Genomic DNA, 25,038 nt, shown 5'->3' on the forward strand with positions numbered 1-25,038 from the left:
CTATATCATTTGCAATTGTCATAATGCTTTTTCTTTGGATCTCTCAAGATGTTTCATGTTGAATGAGGTACTTCTGAGGTGTGGCTGCTGTGAAATGGAGGAAAGATCGTCATAGCAATTATTGATAAACAGCACTATGATAATGACCAAATAATGCCCTTGAGTGCTGTCTGTAAATATTGTTGGAGATATAGAGATCTTTGATCCTTCCAGTCTGTGAAGTAGTGGAATGGGATAACCAATTCATCTACTTCAAATGGGAGTTAGGGCCTAGTTTAATGTTTCATCTGAAAGATGGCACTCTGCCAACTCTTTGGTAGGATGTCAGGTTACTGTAAGGATTAAAGGTCCATAACACAAGTGGAACATAGAAACCTTCAATGTAGAAAGAGAGTCGACAATGTTCACATATTAACCTGCTCAGGTGCAGGTGGGAAGTTAAAATGACACTAGAGGAAACATGGATTTGACATGTGCTTTTTTTTATAAAGGAAATGGATAATCAAATAAGAGAATAAATACCAAATATAAACAGCATTAAATACATTTATCTAACAAATCATTAAGATAACACATTGCTGCACAATTCTGCACGGTTGCCTTGCCATACCTTAAAATTGGAATTAACTTTCATTATTGACCATTAGGATTTATGAACATAAACAGTTTGAACAACTCTGCAGAACCGGGAGGGGATATAGGGTAGGGAAACCATCTCCATTCTACAATCAGACCACCTTCTGGATGGGAATTAAACAACTGCTTCACCAACTATTTCCAGCTTTGGTTGTCACATCCCCAGGGTGGAACATTGTATGTTCTTGAGTTCCCAGCACAAACTGTGTAAGCCATATTACAAGTTAGGAAACAGATCAAAATACATAAAGATAGTGATTTAGTGCCCTTTAAAAAAATAGTCTGAGGTAACATTGCTCAGATTCTTGCAGGGTTTCCTCCAGTCATAAATCATTTGCAAAGTCATTGACAATCGTAGAGTGGCACAGAGTGAGATGGTGATACAATAGATCCCTGTTAATAAGTGATTTATAGCTGGCCATGGCTACATCATAGAAGGGCTTGAATCATGCTCTGAAGTGGGTGGGCGTGGTTTGGGAGACATGTTCTGCATTCCACTGTTGAGCATGTCTTTGACTCCGGCCCCCTCACTCTGCAGTGCACCAATATAGAATCTGCTGGGTCAGGTATTGACTGCACTGCCACCTGACGCAGCACTGAGTCCAGGCCGGAGCTCAGGTGTGCTGAGCTGAGGGATCAGAAACCCTTCACATCCTCAGCACATGATTTTCAACAACATCCTGAATGTTACTTCTCTACCTCTCGTGAGCAGTCATCAGCCTGAGATTCCAAGGAGTCATGGGGGACATTGCATTTTACCAAGGAGACTTTGAGTACTTCCTCAAATCTTTCCCACTTTTCCCAAAGATATGTGTCCATTTGGTATACAAAGGTCGTGACAGGCCCAACATAACTGACTGAGTGTAATTAGGTGTTCAATCCTGAGCATGTTGGCCTTGGAGAGGACACTGATGTTGATGCACTTCCAGTGAATTATGATGTTTTTGCAGAGAGTTGGTGGATTTTTTCAGTCCCTTGAAGTACCTGTTGTAGAATGTCCTTGTCTTAGAAGCATACAGGATGACCAGGATCACTGCTGCCTGCTAGATCATGAATCTTGTGCCAAATCTCAGGTGCCAAATCTTTTGCCTTAATTGATTAAAAGTTTTAGTTTTATAGTTTAGTTTAGAGATGCAAGGCGGAAACAGGCCTTTTGGCACACTGAGCCTGCGCCAACCAGTGATCCCTGCACACCAACACTATCCTACACACACTAGGGACAATTTACAATTTTACCAAGCCAAAGAGCCTACAAACCTGAACGTTTGGAGTGTGGGAGGAAACCGGAGCAACTGGAGAAAACTCATGCAAGTCACGGGGAGAATGTACAAATTCCATACAGACAGCACCCATAGTCAGGATCGAACCTGGGTCTCTGGCACTGTAAGGCAGCAACTCTACCAGTGTTCTGCCATGCCAGTTTTGTTGATGCATTGAAGGTGACGGAGGTTCTGGTTGTGGTACGGTGTCATGTTATCTCAAATCCATACGCCCTCGTTACGTGGAGAGGGTCTAACATTTTATTTAAGGAATATGTTCTTAAACTAAACTCTTTGGGAAACCTTTTGGAGTTAACTGAAGATGTGACTTTTGTCTTTTTGGTACAAACATTACAAGAAAATTGACGCAAGACCAAAATTATTTTAAGATTCAGAGCAAGGGAAGGAGAACTATTTTTGGTTAGCATCTCTCACATGTATTGCTGATGAGGTAGCTCTCCTCTTAAAAGCAATTGATGGAATAGAATTGTAAACTATTCAACATTGTATGGATTATTTCAGGAAACAGGTCGTGCAAGTCTGTCAGGGAATGGAAGATTCAGGGTGTTTCAAATAATTGAAGTAGTTGACTTAGAATGTGAGTTCAACGAGTATGTGTTGCTGAATAATGCAGTCACTGAAAACAATTAATGAGGATTGACACTCCCAGCACTGATGCTTGGGCCAACCGATGTCCTTATGTGCAATAGATTTCTACAATTCTACGAACAATTATTCCTCCCTAAAAGTTCCTGTTGAATGTCCTTCCACCATTCTTTTAAGTCATGGGTTCCATTTTGTAATGACCCCCACATCAACTCTGAAAGTGTTTGGTTCTTTTGGGAAATTTTAGGGGGCGGCAGGCACTTACTTTTTGGCAACTGTCAAATGGCAAAGGTCAATGTGAACTGAACAAACCCATCTGAGATTGGGTGTCACCCTGTTTTTCCACAGAGGTCAATGTTATAAAGATGAAGTGCAACTTCCACTTAGGGTGGTGCAGTGATGCAGCGGTCGAGTTGCTGCCTCGCAGTGTCAGAGATCTTGGTTCAAACCTGACTACGTGTGCTGTCTGTATGGAGTTTGCACGTCCTCCCTATGACTGTATGGGTGTTCTTTGGGTGGTCTGGTTTCCTTCCACAATTCAAAGGTGTGCAGGTTTGTAGGTTAATTGGCTTCTGTAAATGGTCCCTAGGGGATATAGGATAGAACGAGTGTATAGTTGATCACTGATCGGCGCTGACTGGATGAGCCGAGGGGCCTGTTTTCATGCTGTATCACTGAACTGAACTTAAACCGAATTGAACTCTTCTCCTCTCTCCCAATGGGCAGAAGATACAAACATCTGAAACCACATACCACCAGATTTAAGAACATCTTCTTTCCTGCTGTTGTCAGACTACTGAATAGTGGTCCCATAAACTAGTGTAGTCCCAATCTCCCAACCTACCTTGTTGTGGCCCTTGCACTTTTTAAATCTGCACTTTCTCTGTAACTATATAACATTGTAACACAATATACTGCACTCTGATATTTTACTCTCTGCACTATCTGTTGTACGTGTGTATGGCTTGATTGTATAGGATGGCACACAATTTTTCACTCTGTCTTGGTACACATGATAATATTAATAACCCAATACCAATACAATGTTGTAACAAAGGAGGCTGGTGGGAGATTTAATCGAGGTCCATAAAAATGAAAATAAACTTAGATAGGACCTATTTCCCTTGGCAAGGAAGTCAACATCTATCAGTTTTGAGGTAATCATTAGAAGGATGTAACTGGGATGAGGAAAAATCTTATCATTCAGATGTTGGTGGGGGTCTGGATATCATCGCATGAAAGGCCTAGATAAAATGAATGTGGAGAGGATTTTTCCACTATGAGAGTGTAGGACCAGAGGCCACAGCCTCAGAATAAAAGAACATACATTTAGAAAGGAGATGAGGAGAATTTCTTTAGAGGGTGGTGAAGTTGTGGAAATCATTGCCACAGAAGGCTGTGGAGGCCATCATTGGGTATTTTTAAGGCGAAAATTGACAGATTCTTGATTAGTACAGGTGTCATGGGTTATGAGGAGAAGGTAGGAGAATGGGGTTGAGAGGGAAAGGTAGATCAACCATGATACAATGGCAGAGTAGACCCTGATGGGCCGAATGGCCTAATTTTGCTTCTAGACCTTATGAACTTATGAAAGGATGGTGTAGTCAAAAACATTAAACATATCAAAAAAAGTACCTAAATGTGCCTTTGCAAATTCATGCCCAGATGGCTATGGAGTAAGAATCATAAAATCATATCATCATTTGACACAGAAACAGCCTTTTTGGCCCACTGAGTCTACACAGACTATCAAGCATGCATTTATGTTCATTCCATTTTATTCTCCCTAAAATTCCCTGAACCTCTTCAGTTTCTACCACTCACCTACACAGTAGGAGTAATTTACAGTGTCCAACTCCCACACCATCCTGCATTTCTTTGGGATCTGGAAGGACATCGGATGGGGATAGGTTTATCCGTGTATAACACTGGGGTACATTATTGATGGGGATAGATTTATCATTGCATAACATCGGGATGCAGTAGTGATGGGGATGGGTTTAATACTGGATTACAGTGGATACAGTACTGGTGGGGATAGGTTCTATTATTGTATAAGACTGGGGTATTGTACTTGTAGGGACACGTCTGTGGGGTTCAGTATCAATGTCAAAGGGCCTGCAACCATATAACACAAGCATACAGTACCAGCAGGGACAGGATCAATCATTACATCATGTGAGTGCAGTACTGGTTGAGACAGGTCCTTTATTTTAGACTTTAGAGAGAAAGCATGGGAATAGGTCTTTCGGCTCACCGAATCCACGCTGACCAGTCATCACCCTGTACACTAGCACTATCCTACACATTGGGGACAATTTACAATTTACAGAAGCCAATTAACCTACAAATCTGTACGTCTTTGGAGTGTGGGAGGAAACCGGAGGAAACCCATACAGTCATAGGGAGAACGTGCAAACTCCGTACAGACAGCACCCATGATCACCTATGGGTCCATCACCGTTTAACAAATAGGTACAAATTTGTCACTTTGTTTCAGTACTGGTGGGCATAAGTCTATCTCTGTAGAACACTAGATATAGCAATGGTGAGATATACTGGGTGCAGTACTGCTAGTGCCAGAAATGTCACCGTATAACACTGGAGAGAGTATTGGTGGGGTCAGTTATTGACGTTAAACACTCTTCTAAAGAGCGAGTCGTACAGATACAAAGGGCTGTAAGATGTTTGACTCACTGTTCATGCCTGGAGCCTCTTCCCCAGAGTTTACTCCTACACAAGCATAAATTTCACTTCCTCCCAGATAAAGCTGATTCAATGAAGGGCCTTATTATTTTGGGGGTAGATGGGAAGGAAATGTGCCTAGTTTTCCAGCTTTAGGGAGGGCAAAATCATAAGATTATAACTGATAGAAGAAGAATTAGGCCATTTGGCCCATCAAGTCCACCGCCATTCAATCATGGCAGATCGATCTCCCCCTCCTAACCCCATTCTCCTCCCCATAAACGTACGAATCAAGAAATGTTATCTGTGGGAGGGGAAGGAAGGGGAGAGGGGGGTGTTTTTCCTCTGGAAAGATGGAAGAAAGTGTGAACTACTAGACTTTCAAAAAGACAATATCTTTGATATATTTTTGCTGAATGGCCTGAGGTATTGCCTTTAGCATTGGTCTGTAAATATAATCACACATATTTTAAGTACTGCAGTGCTTTCAAAAATGGGCCAGATTTCAGGGACAGGAACTGTATCATATTTTCTTTCCTCTTTTACTTTTTGAATACAATTTTGTATCATGTCTATAATTACAGGGTAGAGCTTGGCATAATTAATCTGTTCCACCTCTAGGATTTTGTCTTATCCACAGTGTTGCCATGGGTTGTGGGATCTTTGATTTTCTTAATCTGCCACCTACGGGGTGAAAATTAACAGCATATCCAGAACAGGAATGCAAAGTTATTTGATATCAAAAGTTATATCGTTAAGGACCACCCACATCCCAGTCATTCCTGCTTCTTCTCTGTCCCATTGGGGAGAAGATACAAAAGCTTGAAAACATTTGCCACCACAATAAGGAACACCTTCTTTTCCACTGTTATCGGACTTCTAAACAGACCGAGTTAGCTAGAGCTCTTAATGATAGCAGAGTCAAGGGATATGGGGAAAAGGCAGGAAGAGGGCACTGATTGTGGATGATCAGCCATGATCACAGTGAATGGCAGTCCTGGCTCGAAGGGCCGAATGGCCTACTACTGCGTCTATTGTCTATTGTCTATTTCGTAACCCAGGGTTTAGTCCTGATCTTTCAACTGACTTAATTGTGGACATTGCATTTTTTTATCTGCACTTTCTTCATAACTATACTGCTAGAACACAAAATTCAGCACTCTGGTAAGTTTCTTTTTACACTACCTGCTGTAGTCGTGTATGCCTTGATTGTACACATGTGCAGCATGATTTGACTGGGTAGCACACAAACAAAAGTATTCACTGTATCTCGGTATACGTGACAATAATTAACCAATGCAGTACATAGTCCTGAACAATAAAAGAATGCATAGTTCTCTGCTGTTGTGCAACTGACCATTTTACCATGAACATTTCTTCAAATTAGATGAACTTCGGATAGTTTTACTTGTTGGAAAACCTTCCCTGTTTCCTGTGTCGGCGTCTGTATCTGCAGAAGAAATGCTCATTTGTTTTAAAGTAGTCCATTGTGAAGTCTAGACTGAGGAAACAAAGGGTAATTCTGTTGTTTAATATGCAATTATTAAAAATATATACACATGTGTTCTTGTTAAAATGTAGTACCTGCTCTATAGGGGATAGCACAGAGCTTCCTGTTGACACAACTTGCCTTTTAATTGTTAACAGGAATTAGTTTTGCCAAATCCAGTCATTAAATTGAAAAAAAAGTATGAATGCCTCTTTGATAAAGTTTAACAGTCACTTTCAATGATGTGATAAGGGCGGAGTTGCTAGTCCAAGTTGTTGCATTTTGCTGATAATCAGTCTGATGCATCTCGTCTCAGACTGATGGCATCAGCTCGTCTCAAACCACAGCCGATTTGTCCCAATTGAAGAAAAAATACTAGGGTGCGATCCGTGATGATTTAACCAGTTTACGTTGCCAATGCAAATAGTCAATAAAAAAATGTTTTCCAAACAGCTGGTTGACTTTTCTTCTAATAGCACCACTTATCTGCATTTCGTTAGCAGAGAACAGATGTTCTTCCATAGACGACTCAGTCTGGCTTTGTCTGATTTTATGCCATGGACACTTGTTCCCTGCCTGCTTAAGGCCTAAAACAGACCCATAACATCTTGACACGTTTCCCACTCCACCGCCAAAAGATTTCTACCACTTTTTGCCTCGTGTGAATGGAGAAATCCGGAGACTCCCAAGTTTGGAGATTTTGTCATTCCAGGATAGTTGCTCCAGGAACATAATGATCTAGCGAAGAGGGATCAAGCTGCCCCTCCATGGATCTGTAGAGACTGTTTTCACCCTGCGAGAGTCTGAAACGGCGATCTGGGTACAGACTGTTGTCGAATGGTACACGATGAACGTATTGTACATGCATTTTCAGATTCCCCTTCTGGGAAGCACTGTAAGGGCAGAATCGGCATTGGAAGGGTCTCCTACCTGCAGGGCAGAAGAAGTGGCTCAAGTTAATGGTCTGTGCAGTTATCATGTTATTGCTATTCATTATGCAAACAAAAACCTCCCTTATATTTGAGTGATTACGTAACTAAGTGATACAAGGCAACATTCAGAGGATCACTAAGCAGGGCGACTGAAAAATACAAAGCTTAAATATTTAGAAAGTTACCTTCCAGTGATCAAAGGATTGATGTAATATTGTTATGCTGTTGTGCCCTGTTTAAGGATGCTATGTGTATTTCCCTTTTAATAAGTTGTGAGCATGTACAGTGACTAGGGCAAGGATAAAGAAGCAGCCATGTCTCAGTTTTATTGAGTGGCAATGTGTGTGTTTAATCACCAATGTAGGAGTTTATAGTCAACATTCCCTCCCCCAAAAACGTTCTCTCATTCTTCAGAGGAACCAACTGCCTTTTTGTGTGCTTATGCCGATGTCAGCATTTATATTCATCTCCCATCCAGGACATTCTTCCTTTCTTAGCCTCCTTTACATATTTAATTTCCAGTGGCCTATCACTGGTGATTACACCTTTGACCACCCAGACGTTTGCGATAGCCATCCTGAAATTTTTAACACCAAAACAACAAGCACAAGGCACCTTAAGGTGCTTGATAGGAGTGTTTACATGAAGTTGGAGGCATTCCGACAAACATTTCCAAGACATTGGAAAATTTGGCCAGGGTCTTCCTGGCATCAGTCAGCTTTGTGATTTAGAAACATAGAAACATAGAAAATAGGTGCAGGAGGATGCCATTTGGCCCGTTCGAGCCAGCATTGTGGTCATGGCTGATCACCCACAATCAGTAACCCGTGCCTGCCTTCTCCCCTTATCCCTTGATTCCGCTAGCCCCTAGTGCTCTATCTAACTCTCTTTTAAATTCATCCAGTGACTTGGCCTCTACTGCCTTCTGTGGTAGTGAATTCCACAAATTCACAACTCTCTGGGTGAATTTTTTTTTTTCTCATCTCAGTTTTAAATGGCCTCCCCTTTATTCTTAGACTGTGGCCCCTGGTTCTGGACTCCCCCAACATTCGGAACATTTTTCCTGCATCGAGCTTGTCCAGACCTTTTATAATTTTATGTTTCTATAAGATCTCTTCTCATCCTTCTAAATTCCAGTCAATACAAGCCCAGTCTTTCTTCATATGACAGTCCCTCCAACCCGGGGATTAACCTCGTGAACCTACGTTGCACTGCCTCAATAGCAAGGACGTCCTTACTCAAATTAGGAGACCAAAAACTGCCCACAATAGTCCAGATGTGGTCTCACCTGTACAACTGCAGAAGGACCTCTTTACTCCTATTCTCAAATCCTCTCGTTATGAAGGCCAACATGCCATTAGTTTTCTTCACTGCCTGCTGTACCTGCATGTTTACTTTCAGTGACTGGTGTACAAGGACACCCAAGTCTGACATTAGTGAGATAATAATCTGCCTCCTTGTTCTTGCCACCAAAATGGATAACCTCACATTTATCTACATTAAACTGCGTCTGCCTGCCACGCATCTGCCCACTCACTCAACCTGTACAAGTCACCCTGCAACCTCCTAGCATCCTCTTCACAGTTCACACTGTCACCCAGCTTTGTGTCATCTGCAAATTTGCTAGTGTTACTTTTAGTGTTACTTATTTCTGTGTTCATCCTGCAAGGGACAACAGCATTGTCCCACTCCTTTTGGAGAATAGCTGCGGAAATTGGACCATGTTAAATTGAGATCTTTGGGAATGGGCACTCCCAGGACAGCATGGATGGCCTCCAATAGCGCATGCATCCATGGTCGGTCCTAGCATTTCATCTACCACTTCCCCACACCCAAAACTGACTGTGATGTCCCAATCCTAAATGAAGATCGGATGGGCCAGTTTTTCACACAGAGGGTGGTGAATATCTGAACCGAGCTGCCACATGAGTTTGTGGCAGATACAATTACAGCATTTAAAAGAGTTTGGACAGGTACTTGCATAGGGAAGGAGGGATGTAGGCCTAATGCGGGCAAATGAGAAGAGTGAAGATAGTCAACATGGACGAGATGGTCCTAACTTGCCCATTTCTGTGCTGTAGGTTGCTATAATTCTACCATAACCACGGACCTTGCAACATCTCCAACCAATCCCTCTCTGCATCCCCGAAAAGAAAGAGAATGTTTCTGAACATTCTCAATCCATCAATCCATCCTCCCAAGGAAGAATTTCCAGTATCTCTGATCTCCCTCCTTATCCAAACCCCCACTCCCCAGCTCGCGCATGGAAACAGTGCCGGTATCTCCAAACCACCCATCCAGCCCGTCCCCAGAGAAAGCGTGCCCTAATCTCCAACAGCTGCAACAAGCATGTTGGTAAGTCCTACATCTCTTAGCTACCACACTCAGAGGAGGCCAACTGGGAATATGACCGAGCTCCCAACTGGGCATATGATCTCGAGAGAGGAGAATAAGCAAGACATAAAAGAATACAAATTAGAATGTTAACATGGTGGATCAAAGACCAAGATGGCGCACCAACTATGGTATTCCCGGATGCACTAGAATCCCGAAGCATTTCACATTTATTGTGCAAGGATTAGGATTTTTCCTCAATCCTACTGGAGTGCAGTGACTCTCACTTAACCATCTTTTTGTTCTGCAGAAATTAATTTTGGTTTCCTTCTGACTCAGGGAAAGGTGTGTGGATAGCTGAATGTGGCAATCGGTGGTTTTGAATTGCTTTGCTAATTGCCCTGGCATTGAATCTGCTACCTGACATTGGATCCTCTTCTCGATATAGCACATGATGGAGATTCAATGGGGATATTCATTTGTACAGGGACCATGAGCTCCTTTGAATTTTACCTCTTGGGAATCTCTAGCCCATGATCATTCAAAGTGGAGAATATGCACGGGGATGGTGTTGAGAACCTAAAGACCATGCCTCAGACGGCATAGCATAGAAGTACCTCACAAGCTACTCCTCCTCTTGTCCTGCCTGTGGAAGAGTCTGTGGTTCCTATATCAGTCACCCCACAACCCACAGAATTGGAAAGTGACCCTCGATCCCAAACGACTGTCATGGTTATTTTCACAAAATAAAAGCCTTTGGAAAGGTTTGGACCAATTTGACATCCTGCTGAAATAATGAAGTGAGTGTCTGCTGAGACAGAATATTCCAATGCCTACGATCTCTCTCTCCCTCTCTCCCTCTCTCCCTCTCTCCCTCTCTCCCTCTCTCCCTCTCTCCCTCTCTCCCTCTCTCCCTCTCTCCCTCTCTCCCTCTCTCCCTCTCTCCCTCTCTCCCCTCTCTTCCCTCTCTCCCTCTCTTCCTCTCTTTTTCTCTCTCTCTCTCTCTCCCTCCCCAGAGTTCATGACAATGTCACAAACATTCCAGGCTGTCTCTATCCTGCCCCCAACCAAAGGAGCCAGTGGGGCCTTAAGGTTGATAAAATGCAAGTGTTAGCATTCTGCTGCTTTTAAACAGTTCTGCCTTAGCAGGAGCTAAAAATAGGCCATCCATAGGTGCAATCATTTTTGTAACAAAATTAAAATGGATTTTCTATTAGAGTGTAGAGTTAACAGGAGTAAATTCAGAATTGAATTTGGCCGGTTCTAATTGAGGCTGTGTGAGCATTACACACAAAATGGTTGTCCATCCATCTTTGAAGTCCCAAATTTCAAATTCTTAAATTGCATTTAGATCCAAACAAGAAAACCTAGCACAGTAAGAACTGCACTCTGGAGTTATGTCATTGCTTTAAAGTAAAAAGAAAATGAGTTAAAGCCACTGAAATCATAAATATTAGAAAGAACAAGGGGTTCATTTGATTTCATAAAACAAAGGGCAGTTTTTCCGTTGGCTGCATCGTATGTTCAACAGAAGGATTATCTTAAAGTGAAGTTAAGTGAAAGCTCCTCATTGTTAACATTGAATTTCCTGCAGTAAATCAGTAAATGTGTTTTTACATTTCTTTACACAACTAAATCATTCACTGGAAGCACATATACAATTCCGAGGGGAGTCATTTATCATAAAGTCCAATTTAGCCAAAGGTCTTGGACTGCCAGTATGTTGGAACTTAAAACCCAATAGGGGACACTTTCTCCAAACTTTTTAAGACTAATTCAACTGCTATTTTTGAAATGGTTTCCATGTACTTAACTTATATTTTTGGTATATTTGTGCAGAACATCAAACTATAATTTATCACGGGAAATCCATGTACAGTAACATTCCAATAATCTGATGCCTTTGGGATTTTGATGGTGTTGGACTGACAGAATATCCAGATTTAGATGTTAATCCTATTAATATCCCGACACACATTTAGTTCACTTGTTTTAGATGTTATGTGGTAAAATAAACCTTCTAGTGAACTATGTGAGTTCAAAGCAGTGGGAGAATGCGATTTACTGAGTTTTAAAGGAATGGAGAAAGCGGGGCCCTGTTGACTTAAAAAGATTCATGAACCTCTGAGTGAAGAAATTCCCCTTCGTCTCAGTCCTAACTGTCTTACCCCATATACCAAAAGGCTCTTCATGGCTTCTAGACACTCTCCTGGCCCTTCCCCACTCTGGGGTAATTGTAACCCTGAGGAAACATTCTTACTGCATGTAGTCTGTCTAGTCCTGTCAGGATTTAGTAAATTTAATTCAGATCCCCTCCAATTAACAAAGAATACAGAACACTACAGCACAGGAACACGCCGTTCAGCCCATGATGTCTGTGCCGAATATGCCAAATAAAACGAATCCTTTCTGCCTGCACACGATCCGTATCCTTCTATGCCCTGCATATTCATGTGCTTGCTTAAAATCTTCTTAAATACCACTATTGTATCTTTCCATCACCACCCATGGCAGTGCCTTCCAGGCACCCACTACTCTGTGTAAAGAAAACGTGCCCTGTACATCTCCTTTAAACTTTCCCCCTCTCACCTTAAAGCTTTGCACTCTAGTATTTGACATTTCCACTCGATGAAAAAGATTTTGATTGTCTACCCTATCTCTGCCTCTCATAATTTTGTAAATTTCTATCAGGTCTCCTATCAGCCTCCTATGCTCCAGAGAAAACAATCCTAGTTTGTCCAACCTCTTTTTATAACTAATAATCTCTAATCCAAGCCACATCCATGTAAACCTCTTCTGCACCCTCTCCAAGCCTACACATCCTTTCTGTAATGGGGCAACTAGAACTGCATATATCCATGCACCAAATGCAGTCTTACTAAAGTTTTATAATGCTGCAACATGGCTTCCCGACTCAGTGCCCCAATGAATAAACACCAGCATCCCATACACCACCTTTCCCACTCTACCTGCTTGTATTGCCAATCACAGTGAGCAAGGAACTTGGACCCCAGGATCCCTTTACCCAACAATGCTGTTAAGGCTCCTGCCATAAACTGTATACTTTCCCCTTACATTCGACTGCCTTAAGTGCAACACCTCACATTTACCCAGATTCAATTCCATCTACCATTTCTCCACCCATATCTGAAATTGATCTAAATTTATATCCTCACTGTCCACAACTCCACTGATAATTATGGTGAATTGAAGCTTAGTTGACTCAATGTCTCCCTCTACACATCAGTTCCTCCAGCACAGGAGTTAATCTGGTGAACTTCTGCTACACTCAGTGCCATGTTTGTGGTTTCATTAGTTTAGGATGGAGACAGAAATAACATATAATAATCCAGGGGTGGTCTCAGAAAGGGCTTGTATATTTGTAGCATTTATATATAAATGTACATACAAATGTCACAACTGAAAGAAGCTAACTACAAATGCAATCACTTTTCATGACAGCAGGGCATTCCAGTAATGTACTTTTAAAGGGTGGGGAGAGGGGCTGTTATCCTGACAAGAAACACAAGAGCCAAAGTATGTACAGAAATATTCCCACATGCTTCCATGTTAATGTTATAATGAGGTTGGTTGAGACAGAAATATTGGGCTGGAAGCCAAGCGGGTCTTTTCTGCTTTTACCTCAGGAAGGATATAATAGCACTGGAGACAATCAATCTAAAGGAGATTGCTCTGGCTTAGTCCTGGGATAAGAGGGTTGCACTATCGAGAGTGGCTAAACAGATTAGGTCTGTATTTCTTGGAGATTAGAATGCACGGATATCTTATTGAAACATATAGGAGGCTATGGGGGCATGACAGGGCAGATGCTGAGATGTTTCCACTGAGAATATCAAATTAGGGATTTACCTAATTTAAAATGAAGGTGCAAAGAAATTCTTCTGATCATTGCTGATCTCTGAACCTCTTGAGTTCTCTGTTTCAGATAGTTGTGGAGGTTAGCTCATTAGAAGTACTTAAAGTTGAGGCTGATATTTTTTTGAAAAAGTGAAGGAACTCTGAGCTATTGGAATCTGACAAGTTTGTCTAACCTCTGCTATTGAGGGCGTGCAGCGTAGGTTTACTAGGTTAATTCCCGGAATGGCGGGACTATCATATGTTGAAAGACTGGAGCGACTAGGCTTGTATACACTGGAATTTAGAAGGATGAGAGGAGATCTTATCGAAACGTATAAGATTATTAAGGGGTTGGACACGTTAGAGGCAGGAAACATGTTCCCAATTTTGGGGGAGTCCAGAACCAGGGGCCACAGTTTAAGAATAAGGAGTCGGCCATTTAGAACTGAGATGAGGAAAAACCTTTTCAGTCAGAGAGTTGTGAATCTGTGGGTCTCTGCCTCAGAAGGCAGTGGAGGCCAATTCTCTGAATGCATTCAAGAGAGAGCTAGATAGAGCTCTTAAGGATAGCGGAGTCAGGGGGTATGGGGAGAAGGCAGGAACGGGGTACTGATTGAGAATGATCAGCCATGATCACATTGAATGCCAGTGCTGGCTCGAAGGGCCGAATGGCCTCCTCCTGCACCTATTGTCTATTGTCTATTGATACCTCTGACCTAATTGATCCCGCAGCAGTGCCCATTGATAGAAGCTCATTAGCTCTGTATTCTTCATCACATTCTGGATTGGGTCTTGTGCTTTATTGGACAAAAGGTAAATAACAATGATAATAGTTCCTCTCTAGAGTATGATCTAATGCCTTTAGTCATCTGCCCATACCCAATTGATTGGAACTGACAACACAGAGCAGACAAGCAATTATTAAACTGTAAAATCACGGACCAATTCAAAACCAAACCAAACCATATCAATATTCTTTATAAACCTACATCAATCAACTATGTAGGCAGCTGAAAGTTCCAGGTAACTGCTCAATTCCCACGGATGCTGTTGGTGGAATTTTCCAACAAGCTTGTGGGATTACTGGGAATGATGTTCAAGACAGAGATAGACATACAAGTGGATATCTAATATACAGCGAGACATTAGGGGGAAACGGGTGGGAGAAGGAATAATACCTGTAAAGCCTGTAAGGCAATTCTCTCAACCACTGGTAACCTTACCAGCAGAAATGTTCTGGTTCCCATTTAAATCAGAACACCTTTTTGATAATAAAAGCAGAATTGCTGAAATACTCAACGTCAGGCAGGATTTGTGGAAATGGCGATTGTTTTTCTTAATTTGTTTCTAATGAAAGCTCTCTCTGGCCTGACGAGTATTTCCAGCATTTTGCTTTTATTTCAGATTTGAGGCAATGGTGCTATTTTTACTTTTGACTTTACTGATAATTCTAGGTGGATACATAATTACCTCCATAGATATTTATTAAAATAGATTTCATTGATAAAATGCAAGGCCAACATTTGCTGAATATTCCCGATTGCCCTGAACCTAAGAAGCAATTAGGAACCAATAAAATTGGGTATTCTGGAGTCACATACACTAGACCAGGTGAGGATGGCAAATTTAATTTCCCAGGACATAAGTATTTGCAATATACCAGTAACTTTATGGAGTTCTACATTACAGAACCAGGCCCATCATCCTGTTTATGCTGACCATTAAGCATCCATTCAGCTGATGTAGTAGGATTTATACACATTAATCAGTAAAGTTTAGTTTAGTTTTGTTTAGAGTTACAGCGCGGAAACAGACCCTTTGGCCCACCGAGTCCCCGCTGACCAGCGATCCCCGCACATTATCACTATCCTATACACACTAGGGGCAATTTACACTCACACCAAGCCAATTAACCTACATACCTGTACGTCTTTGGAGTGTAGGAGGAAACTGAAGATCTCAGAGAAAACCCACGCGGTCACGGGGAGAACGTACAAACTCCGTACAGACAGCACCCATAGTCTCTGGCGCTGCACGCGCTGTAAGGCAGCAACTCTACCGCTGTGCCAAATTCGCAAATTTGCAGATGACACAAAGCTGGGTGGCAGTGTGAACTGTGAGGAAGATGCTATGAGGTTGCAGGGTGACTTGGACAGGTTGTGTGAGTGGGCGGATGCATGGCAGATGCAGTTTAATGCGGAAAAGTGTGAGGTTATCCACTTTGGTGGAAAGAATAGGAAGGCAGATTATTATCTGAATGGTGTCAAGTTAGGAAAAGGGGACGTACAATGAGATTTGGGTGTCCTAGTGCACCAGTCACTGAAAGGAAGCATGCAGGTACAGCAGGCAATGAAGAAAGCCAATGGAATGTTGGCCTTCATAACAAGAAGAGTTGAGTATAGGAGCAAAGAGGTCCTTCTGCAGTTGTACAGGGCCCTAGTGAGACCACACCTGGAGTACTGTGTGCAGTTTTGGTCTCCAAATTTGAGGAAGGATTTTCTTGCTATTGAGGGCGTGCAGCATAGGTTCACTAGGTTAATTCCCAGAATGGCGGGACTGTCGTATGTTGAAAGACTGGAGCGACTAGGCTTGTATATACTGGAATTTAGAAGGATGAGAGGGGATCTTATTGAAACATATAAGATTATTAAGGGGTTGGACACGTTAGAGGCAGGAAACATGTTCCCTGGGGGAATCCAGAACCAGGGGCCACAGTTTAAGAATAAGTTGTAGGCCATTTAGAACGGAGATGAGGAGAAACTTTTTCAGTTAGAGAGTTGTAAATCTGTGGAATTCTCTGCCTCAGAAGGCGGTGGAGGCCAATTCTCTGAATGCTTTCAATAGAGAGCTAGATAGAGCTCTTAAGGATAGCGAAGTCAGGGGGTATGGGGAGAAGGCAGGAATGGGATACTGATTGAAAACGATCAGCCATGATCACATTGAATGGCGGTGCTGGCTCGAAGGGCCGAATGGCCTACTCCTGCACCTATTGTCTATTGTCTATTGTCTACCCACTTAGGATCGTCTAACAGTGCCTCCCTCCTCAACGTCTACCACTGTAAATTTCAAAGGAAGTCGATGCATGGGAATACCACGCCTTGCAACTTACATGCAATCCTGGGAAATATATTGTCCCTTTCAGTGCGGCTAAATCCTAGAACCTCCTTCCCAACGTGTGAGTACTTCGCTCCAGAAGGACTACAGTGATGAAGGAAAGCACCTCACCATCACCTTCTCAAGCATTATAAACACTGGCCTTCATTGCAAAGCCCAGATCTCAACAACGAATACATTTAAAAATATATTCTGGTCTCCAGATGACGGACCAGTGACTATCCTACGCAGTTCCTGTGTGGGAAGGAGAAACCAATTATGACTTAAAAGCTCCGTGCACTGACATTCACAAGATGAATACTTGCCTATCAGTACTTGAGGATTGCTAAAGGATTTTTGAACTGTAAGAAAATGCAGCAAAGTTAAAACACTTTGGTATATTTGGCAAATAATACAACTTCCATTATACTGCACCAGATGCTTCTCAATTTGTGCCTTAAAAATAATGACTTTAATAATTGAAAACAAAAAAAAGCTGATGAAAGGTCATCACCCTGAAATATTAACTCTGCTTCTCTCTCCGTGACCTGCTGAGTGTTGCCAGCATTTTCTGTTTTTATTTACAATTTTAATAATGCAGTGTAATGTGTTTTTAAAATTAAAATTTCAGAAAAAGGTAAAAACACATCTCCAACTCAGTAGAATTCTTTGTAAAGTATGTGCATTTGTGCTTTGGAACCATGTTGCTGGATATTATTGTGTGAAATTTATTACACGTATATTGAAATTTTATTTTGTAAAAATGCTAATCCACTTAAACAGTCTGCTAAAACTGTTTACAAAGCAAATTCTAATGAAAATGTTGAAGTGCTTGTCAGCTATTATTTAACAGCTTGAGTTCATTCCTTTACCGAGACAAACTTGAATTCGGAAGATTAATGTGTGACTTATTGAAATTTAGCTGAATTCTGAGAGGGATCAGCAGAGTTGATACAAAGCAGTTGCCTCCTTTGATTGGAGAGTGTAGGGCTTCAGGGAATAATCATTTCATAAGGTTTTCGCCATTGAAGACTGAGATGTGATGACTTTCTTCGCTCAGATGGTTGTACATCTTTGGGTCTTTCTCCCCAGAAGCCTGTAGATAACTTACTCCTTTACAAAGGGCGAGAAACGCTGAAGCCCTGGTGCAAGAAGGGGCAGAGTCGGCTATACTTTTTGAGAAGGCTCCGCTCCTTCAACGTCTGCAGCAAGATGCTGCAGATGTTCTACCAATCAATGGTAGCCAGTGCCATCTTCTTTGCTGGCGTGTGCTGGGGCAGCAGGGCAAAGGCCGCGGACGTCAGCAGGATTAACAAACTCATCAGGAAGGCTGGTTCCGTCCTGGGGATGGAGTTGGATTCTTGGGAGTTGGTCTTGGAGGGGAGGATGCTCCTCAAACTGCAGAGCATCTTGGACAATACAGCTCACTCCCTCCATGACATACTAGTCAACCTGAGGAGCACCTTCAGCAACAGTCTGGTTTCACCAAGATGCAGTACAGAACGCTACAGGAGATCCTTTTTCCCAATCGCATCCATTTCCACATCTATACCACATCTATACCAACTGTCAAACTGTACAACTTCTCCCCTTCTGTCGTGGGGTAGACTGACGTCGCTCCCCAAATCTCTGCACATCCCCAATCCTTTCCACTCGTCACTTTAATTTCATGTTTCATGTAACTTGTGTTTTATGACTGTTGACAGATCAATTTCCCTCCTGGGATAAATAAAGTTGTATCGTATTGTATCGTAGGGCCATCGAGTTTATAGAAGTTCCTAACAGAGCAGTTCCATCAGTCCCAATTTTTAAATCTTATTTCCTTATGACCCTGCAACTTATTCTCTGTCAGAGGCCCATCAATTCCCCTTTGATTCATTTTTACCCCTGATCTACGCTAATAAGTAACCTACAGGCACATCTTTAGGATGTGGGTGAAAAGCAAAACTCTGGATGAAACCCATAAGGACTGCAGGAATAACACGCAAACTCCACACAGACAGAACCTGAGGTGAAAATAAAACCTGGGTCTCTGGGGCTGCGAGACAACAGCACCAGCTGCTGTCCCATTGAGGACTGAGATTGACTGGGATTTGGGAAAAATGGTGAGATATTGGAATTGGGCAAGAAAGTGAACAAGAAACAGGATCAGCCATTATCTTACTAAATGAAGGAGTAGCTCCAAGTGGTTGTGTGTCTACCCTGCCTCTCATAGAGTCATCACATTATACAGCACAGAACAGGCCATTTGGCCCACTACATCTATACCAACTGTTGCACCTATCCCATATTTATCCTGTTCATCTGCATTCTATTGCATACGCTCTATGCTCTTGGATATGTTTTAAATTCACCTTGTGCCTAATTTCCTTAGAGAGTTAACCTTTCTGCCTTACACAGTCTATTGTTTCTTGATAAGCTGTCACTTCTGAATAACATGGCATGCGTTACAAAGGGTATGGTAGCATTGTAGTTAAGCGTCTATGCTACATGCCTTGAGTAATGATCTGGTGACTCAAGTTCGATTCTCACCATAGGTGACTCAAATTCAGTCAATTAAATAAATTAGAAATTAAAAAGCTTGCATCATTAATGGTGACTATGAGATACCCAGACTGTCTTATTTTTTGAAGAAAAATAAACATGTAGTAGGGAACATGTTAAATTTGCCTTTCTGCTTTTAAATCCCTATGTTCCACCATTGACCAGAAGAGCTCTGTTCTAGTTCAATCCTATATTCCTTCCTGGTTTGTGGTTATCAGTAACAAGCCTGGCAATTGTTTCCCATCTCGAATTGATGTAAGTGGCTTGCTGGGCCATTTTGTGGAGCAATCAGGAGTAACTCACAATGTGCTCGCTCTGAAACCATCCTGTTTGGGGTAACGTGAGCTGGGGTCAGTCAAGCAGGATAGTGATGAGGAGAAATCTCTCCACCCAAAGGGCAGTAAATCTTTGGAACTCTCTTCTTTAGCAAAGTTCAGTCACTGAGTACATTGAAGGATGTTCAGGGAAGTGAGGAATATAGGGTAAATGCAGGGGAGTGGCAATGAGATTAAAGATCAGACATTATCTCCTGTATGGTGGATGAGGGGCTTAATGGCCCACTCCTGCCTCAACTTCGTATGCCCTTTCTGCTTATTTAGGGGTGGACTGATTGAAGACAGTAGAGGGCATTTTCTGAAGGCATATCACCTTTGATGGGTAGCCTTGAATGCTATGATTTTGTCTCCCCCCTCCCTGCTCCCTCCCCACCCCTAAGCAATTCTGCCTATTACAAAGCTGGCTCACCTGATCAGTCAACTTTAAGTACCTTTAAACACCAGAATAGTGCTGGGACATGGAAAAGTTCCAGTCAGAGTCCCTATTTCACTGCTCATCAATCAAGTATCAACTTCATTGGTCTGCTACTATACCGAGAAACTATAGTAACGAAGTGATGAGGCGAATAGCCTCCTCTGGTGCAATATCAGCCCAGGATTCTAAGCAGCGAGGAATCTGAGGCACAAAGCAGGCAAGAGACGGACAAAATTAACACTGTAATTGTTGCAAATTCCACAGTCAATGCAAGACAGGTGCCCTCCCGTAGAAACGTATTCTTTGTGAAGCGGTGGCACATGGGAGACAGAGAATCGGAAATGAAAGCACTCATGGCTCAGTTTCGTTGAGGAGTTCTAAAGAAATAACACAACATAAAAGTCTGGTGTTGATACAGTGTGGAAAGAGAGACCTCTGGAGAAGGTAAGGAAGGCAAACTAATATAAAGCACAGCAGGATACAGTGCAAGTGCACAAACCTTTATAAATCAGTCAACAACTAACTAATAAATAATAAGCGGAGAGTTTGGTTTGTAATTTATACTGTGTGTTTTCTGTGTCATTCTCTTCTCCAACTTTGAAATATGTTGTTAATGCATCAAGGGTTTGATTAAATCAGCTGGGGGCACAGCTCTTCACAATAAAGAGGGCCAGTGCTTCAGGAAGGACCCTTCACAAAACGACTTTAACCACTCAACAGCGATTTAAGATTTTTCTCCCCTTTCCTAACACCAAGCATCTAACTCTGCGCGAGAAGAACATGGGAACTCCTCAACCTCAAATGCCATTGCACGATTTACTGGTTGACTTTTCCAATAAAACATATCCTAGAGGCACCTCATGAAGGATGAAGCTGTTCAGCCCACTGGCCCTGTGCCAGCTCTATGGAAGAGCAATTCAATTGGCCCCACACCCCTGCTCTTCCCACAAGCCTAGAAACGTTAGTTTTTATTCCATACTGGTTTCCTTCTGCAGGTTGCCATTAAAACCTGTTTTCACCGACTCAATAGACAATAGACAATAGACAATAGGTGCAGGAGTAGGCCATTCAGCCCTTCGAGCCAGCACCGCCATTCAATGCGATCATGGCTGATCACTCTCAATCAGTACCCCGTTCCTGCCTTCTCCCCATACCCCCTCACTCCACTATCCTTAAGAGCTCTATCCAGCTCTCTCTTGAAAGCATCCAACGAACTGGCCTCCACTGCCTTCTGAGGCAGAGAATTCCACACCTTCACCACTCTCTGACTGAAAAAGTTCTTCCTCATCTCCGTTCTAAATGGCCTACCCCTTATTCTTAAACTGTGGCCCCTTGTTCTGGACTCCCCCAACATTGGGAACATGTTTCCTGCCTCTAATGTGTCCAATCCCCTAATTATCTTATATGTTTCAATAAGACCCCCCTCATCTTTCTAAATTCCAGTGTATACAAGCCTAATTGCTCCAGCCTTTCAACATACGACAGTCCCGCCATTCCGGGAATCAACCTAGTGAACCTACGCTGCACGCCCTCAATAGCAAGAATATCCTTCCTCAAATTTGGAGACCAAAACTGCACACAGTACTCCAGGGCCCGGTACAACTGTAGAAGGACCTCTTTGCTCCTATACTCAACTCCTCTTGTTACGAAGGCCAACATTCCATTGGCTTTCTTCACTGCCTGCTGTACCTGCATGCTTCCTTTCAGTGACTGATGCACTAGGACACCCAGATCTCGTTGAACATCCCCTCTTCCTAACTTGACACCATTCAGATAATAATCTGCCTTTCTATTCTTACTTCCAAAGTGAATAACCTCACACTTATCTACATTAAACTGCATCTGCCATGTATCCGCCCACTCACACAACCTGTCCCAGTCACCCTGCAGCCTTATTGCATCTTCCTCACAATTCACACTACCCCCCAGCTTAGTATCATTTGCAAATTTGCTAATGGTACTTTTAATCCCTTCATCTAAGTCATTAATGTATATCGTAAATAGCTGGGTCCCAGCACCGAACCTTGCGGTACCCCACTGGTCACTGCCTGCCATTCCGAAAGGGACCCATTTATCCCCACTCTTTGCTTTCTGTCTGTCAACCAATTTTCTATCCATGTCAGTACCCTACCCCCAATACCATGTGCTCTAATTTTGCCCACTAATCTCCTATGTGGGACCTTGTCGAAGGCTTTCTGAAAGTCGAGGTACACCACATCCACTGACTCTCCCCTGTCAATTTTCCTAGTTACATCCTCAAAAAATTCCAGTAAATTTGTCAAGCATGATTTCCCCTTCGTAAATCCATGCTGACTCAGAATGATCCTGTTACTGTTACTGCTATCCTGAGGACAATTGGGGGGGGGGGGGGGGGGGGTAATTAAATGCTGCAAAGCCAATATCCCTTGAATGAATAACAAATAATATTCAAACCAGAGCATTAACACTTCACAAAAATATTTCTTCACCTCCCCTTTGGCATTTCTCCCCCCAAAATGTCCTTAAATCTGTATGTTGTGGTCGGCTGTTCTCCTGACACTATAAATGATTACCTCTCATCTGCCCTTTCAAAAACACTTTCAATTTTCAATGGCGAATCTCTTAGCCCTCATTGCCCCAGGGCTGGGTGATCCACGCTTTCCCTCAATCCTTTACAACTCTGCTAAACCTCCTTCTCAAGGCTTTCATATCCTTCCAAGCCTTGACATCCCAAAATGGACACAAAGCTCCATCCCTGGGACTTCATTAAAGTTTTATCACATCTTCTGAGATTAATAATAATCTTACATTTGTAAGCACATTGGGTGAAAATTGTTAAATCAGTTCTTCACAGGACACGGATACACTGGCAAGGCCAAAGGTCTATTCCTTTTCCTAATTGACCATGATCTATGTGACTTGCCTGGCCACTTTGGAAGGCAATTGGGAGTCAATGACCTTGCTGTGGGTCTCAAATTCAAATTGCTTCTATAATAACATAATAATAATAATAAACATTTATTTTTTATAGTGCTTTTCCAAATGCTCAAAGACGCTTTACAAAAACAGTCAAGACATAAAAACAAACAGACAAACTATCCCGACGGAGAAGCGGCGAACAAATAGCGCCAGCGTCCTCTCACATCAGGGTCCGGCAGTAGACAATAAAGAACACAAGACACACAATTACAATTTTTAACACAAACAGCCATCACAGTGTTTGCTCCAGGCACACCCTCACTGTGATGGAAGGCAAAGAAAAGTCTTATCTCCTCCTCATTCTTCTCCCATGGTGCCACGAGGTGATCGAGGCTCCCGACTTTTGAAGCCCCCACCGGGCGATGGAAAGTCCCAGGGCTGAGCCGAGCAGGCCGATGAAGGTCCTGAGCCCCCACCGGGCGATGGAAAGTGCCGCGGCCAGGCCACGCAGGGCGATGAAGGGCCTGCGAGCGGGTCAGTCAAACCTCGCGCTTCGGGGTGGTCGAAGCTGCTACGGCTGGAGCTCCCGAAAGCTGGTCGCCAGCCAGGGACCTGCGAGCTCCCGATGTTGCGGTCTGCAGGGCCCACGGCCGAAGCCTCCGAGATGGTAAGTCCAGGCCCTGCGACCGGAGTCTTCAAGGTCGATCCCAGCTGGAGGCCGCCGACTCCACGGTGTTAGGCCGTAGCACGAACGGAGATACGACACGGTAAAGGTCGCATCTCCGTTGAGGAGGAGATTAGAAAAAAAGGTTTCCCCCCACCACCCCCCACATATACAGAGTTAAAAATAAATCAAAAGAAACATTTAAACGATAACAAAGACAAAAACAAAAAAAAGACAGAGAGACTGCCGGTGAGCCGCAGCTGCAGAACACTGCCACGCCCCCTCGTCATTCAAAAATAAATTTGAACGAAATTGTAGTTACCACGCAGTCACAAACAATAAAGAGCACAAGACACACAACCAAACAAGTTTAACACAGCCAACCATCACAGTGATTCCTCCAGGCACACCCTCACTGTGATGGAAGGCAAGAAAAGTCTTATCTGGAGTCTGGAGCCACATTGGGCTAGACTGCATCGGACTGCAGTGAAAGGGTATTATGGCAATCTAGTGCTTTCATCCAATTGTATTATCAACATTAATTTAATTAATCCAATCAGAATTCCTCTGTTGCCTAACTGGGTTTTGTGTTCAATTTTACAGATCATTATTTAAGTTTAACCGATTAAGAACTGTTGGGTACAATTAAATGTGCATTTTGCTACTGTACTTCTTTTTGTTTTCCATAACTCCTTACGAAATAGGAGGTCATTTTGCCCATTTTATTCATGCCAAATCTCGGAGCAATCCTATTCTATTAACTTTACTCAATGAACTTTTCTCATTCTACTGTCATCAACTTTCACCAGATTCGACCACTCACCTACAGACTAGAGGCAATTTACAGAAGCCAACCAATCTGTCTGTCTTTGGGATGTGGGAGGAAGCTCATGGAAATACATGGGGGTCACAGAAAGAGCATGGAAACTGCACACTCTCAGCACCCAAGCCTTTGATTGAATCTAGGTCACGGGCACCGTGAGGCAGCAGATTTGTCAGCTGCATCACTCTGCTACCCATTTGCTGGTTATTGTAAATTCTGCCTCACCAGTTAATTACCCTTGCAACCAAAAGAATCAGAAGAGCACCACCTGTAGATTCCTCTACAAGGTGTATATGATCGTGACTTAGAAACATATTGGATGTCCTGTACTGTGCCCAGTACATAGATGTAGTCATGAAGAAGGTACATCCGGACCTCTGCTTTCTTAGAAGTTTAAGAGATGTGGTGTGTTACTGAATACTCCAACAAGCTTCCACAGATGTACTGTTGAAAGTATCCTGATTGGT

General features: G+C 42.7%; 1 protein-coding gene across 1 annotated transcript in view; it reads right to left on the reverse strand.

The window, feature by feature from the left end:
* Positions 1 to 528: 528 nt before the first annotated feature.
* The window catches only part of znf516 (zinc finger protein 516), a 110,111-nt gene continuing 85,601 nt past the window's right edge, over positions 529 to 25,038 (reverse strand). Inside the window, exon 4 of the mRNA XM_078397685.1 lies at positions 529 to 7,605. Within this exon, the coding sequence (XP_078253811.1) occupies positions 7,379 to 7,605 (227 nt within the window). The 3' untranslated portion in view covers positions 529 to 7,378. The remainder of the gene's footprint in view (positions 7,606 to 25,038) is intronic.

Source organism: Rhinoraja longicauda, chromosome 4 (genome assembly GCF_053455715.1).
Source record: "Rhinoraja longicauda isolate Sanriku21f chromosome 4, sRhiLon1.1, whole genome shotgun sequence".
NCBI lineage: Eukaryota > Metazoa > Chordata > Chondrichthyes > Rajiformes > Arhynchobatidae > Rhinoraja > Rhinoraja longicauda.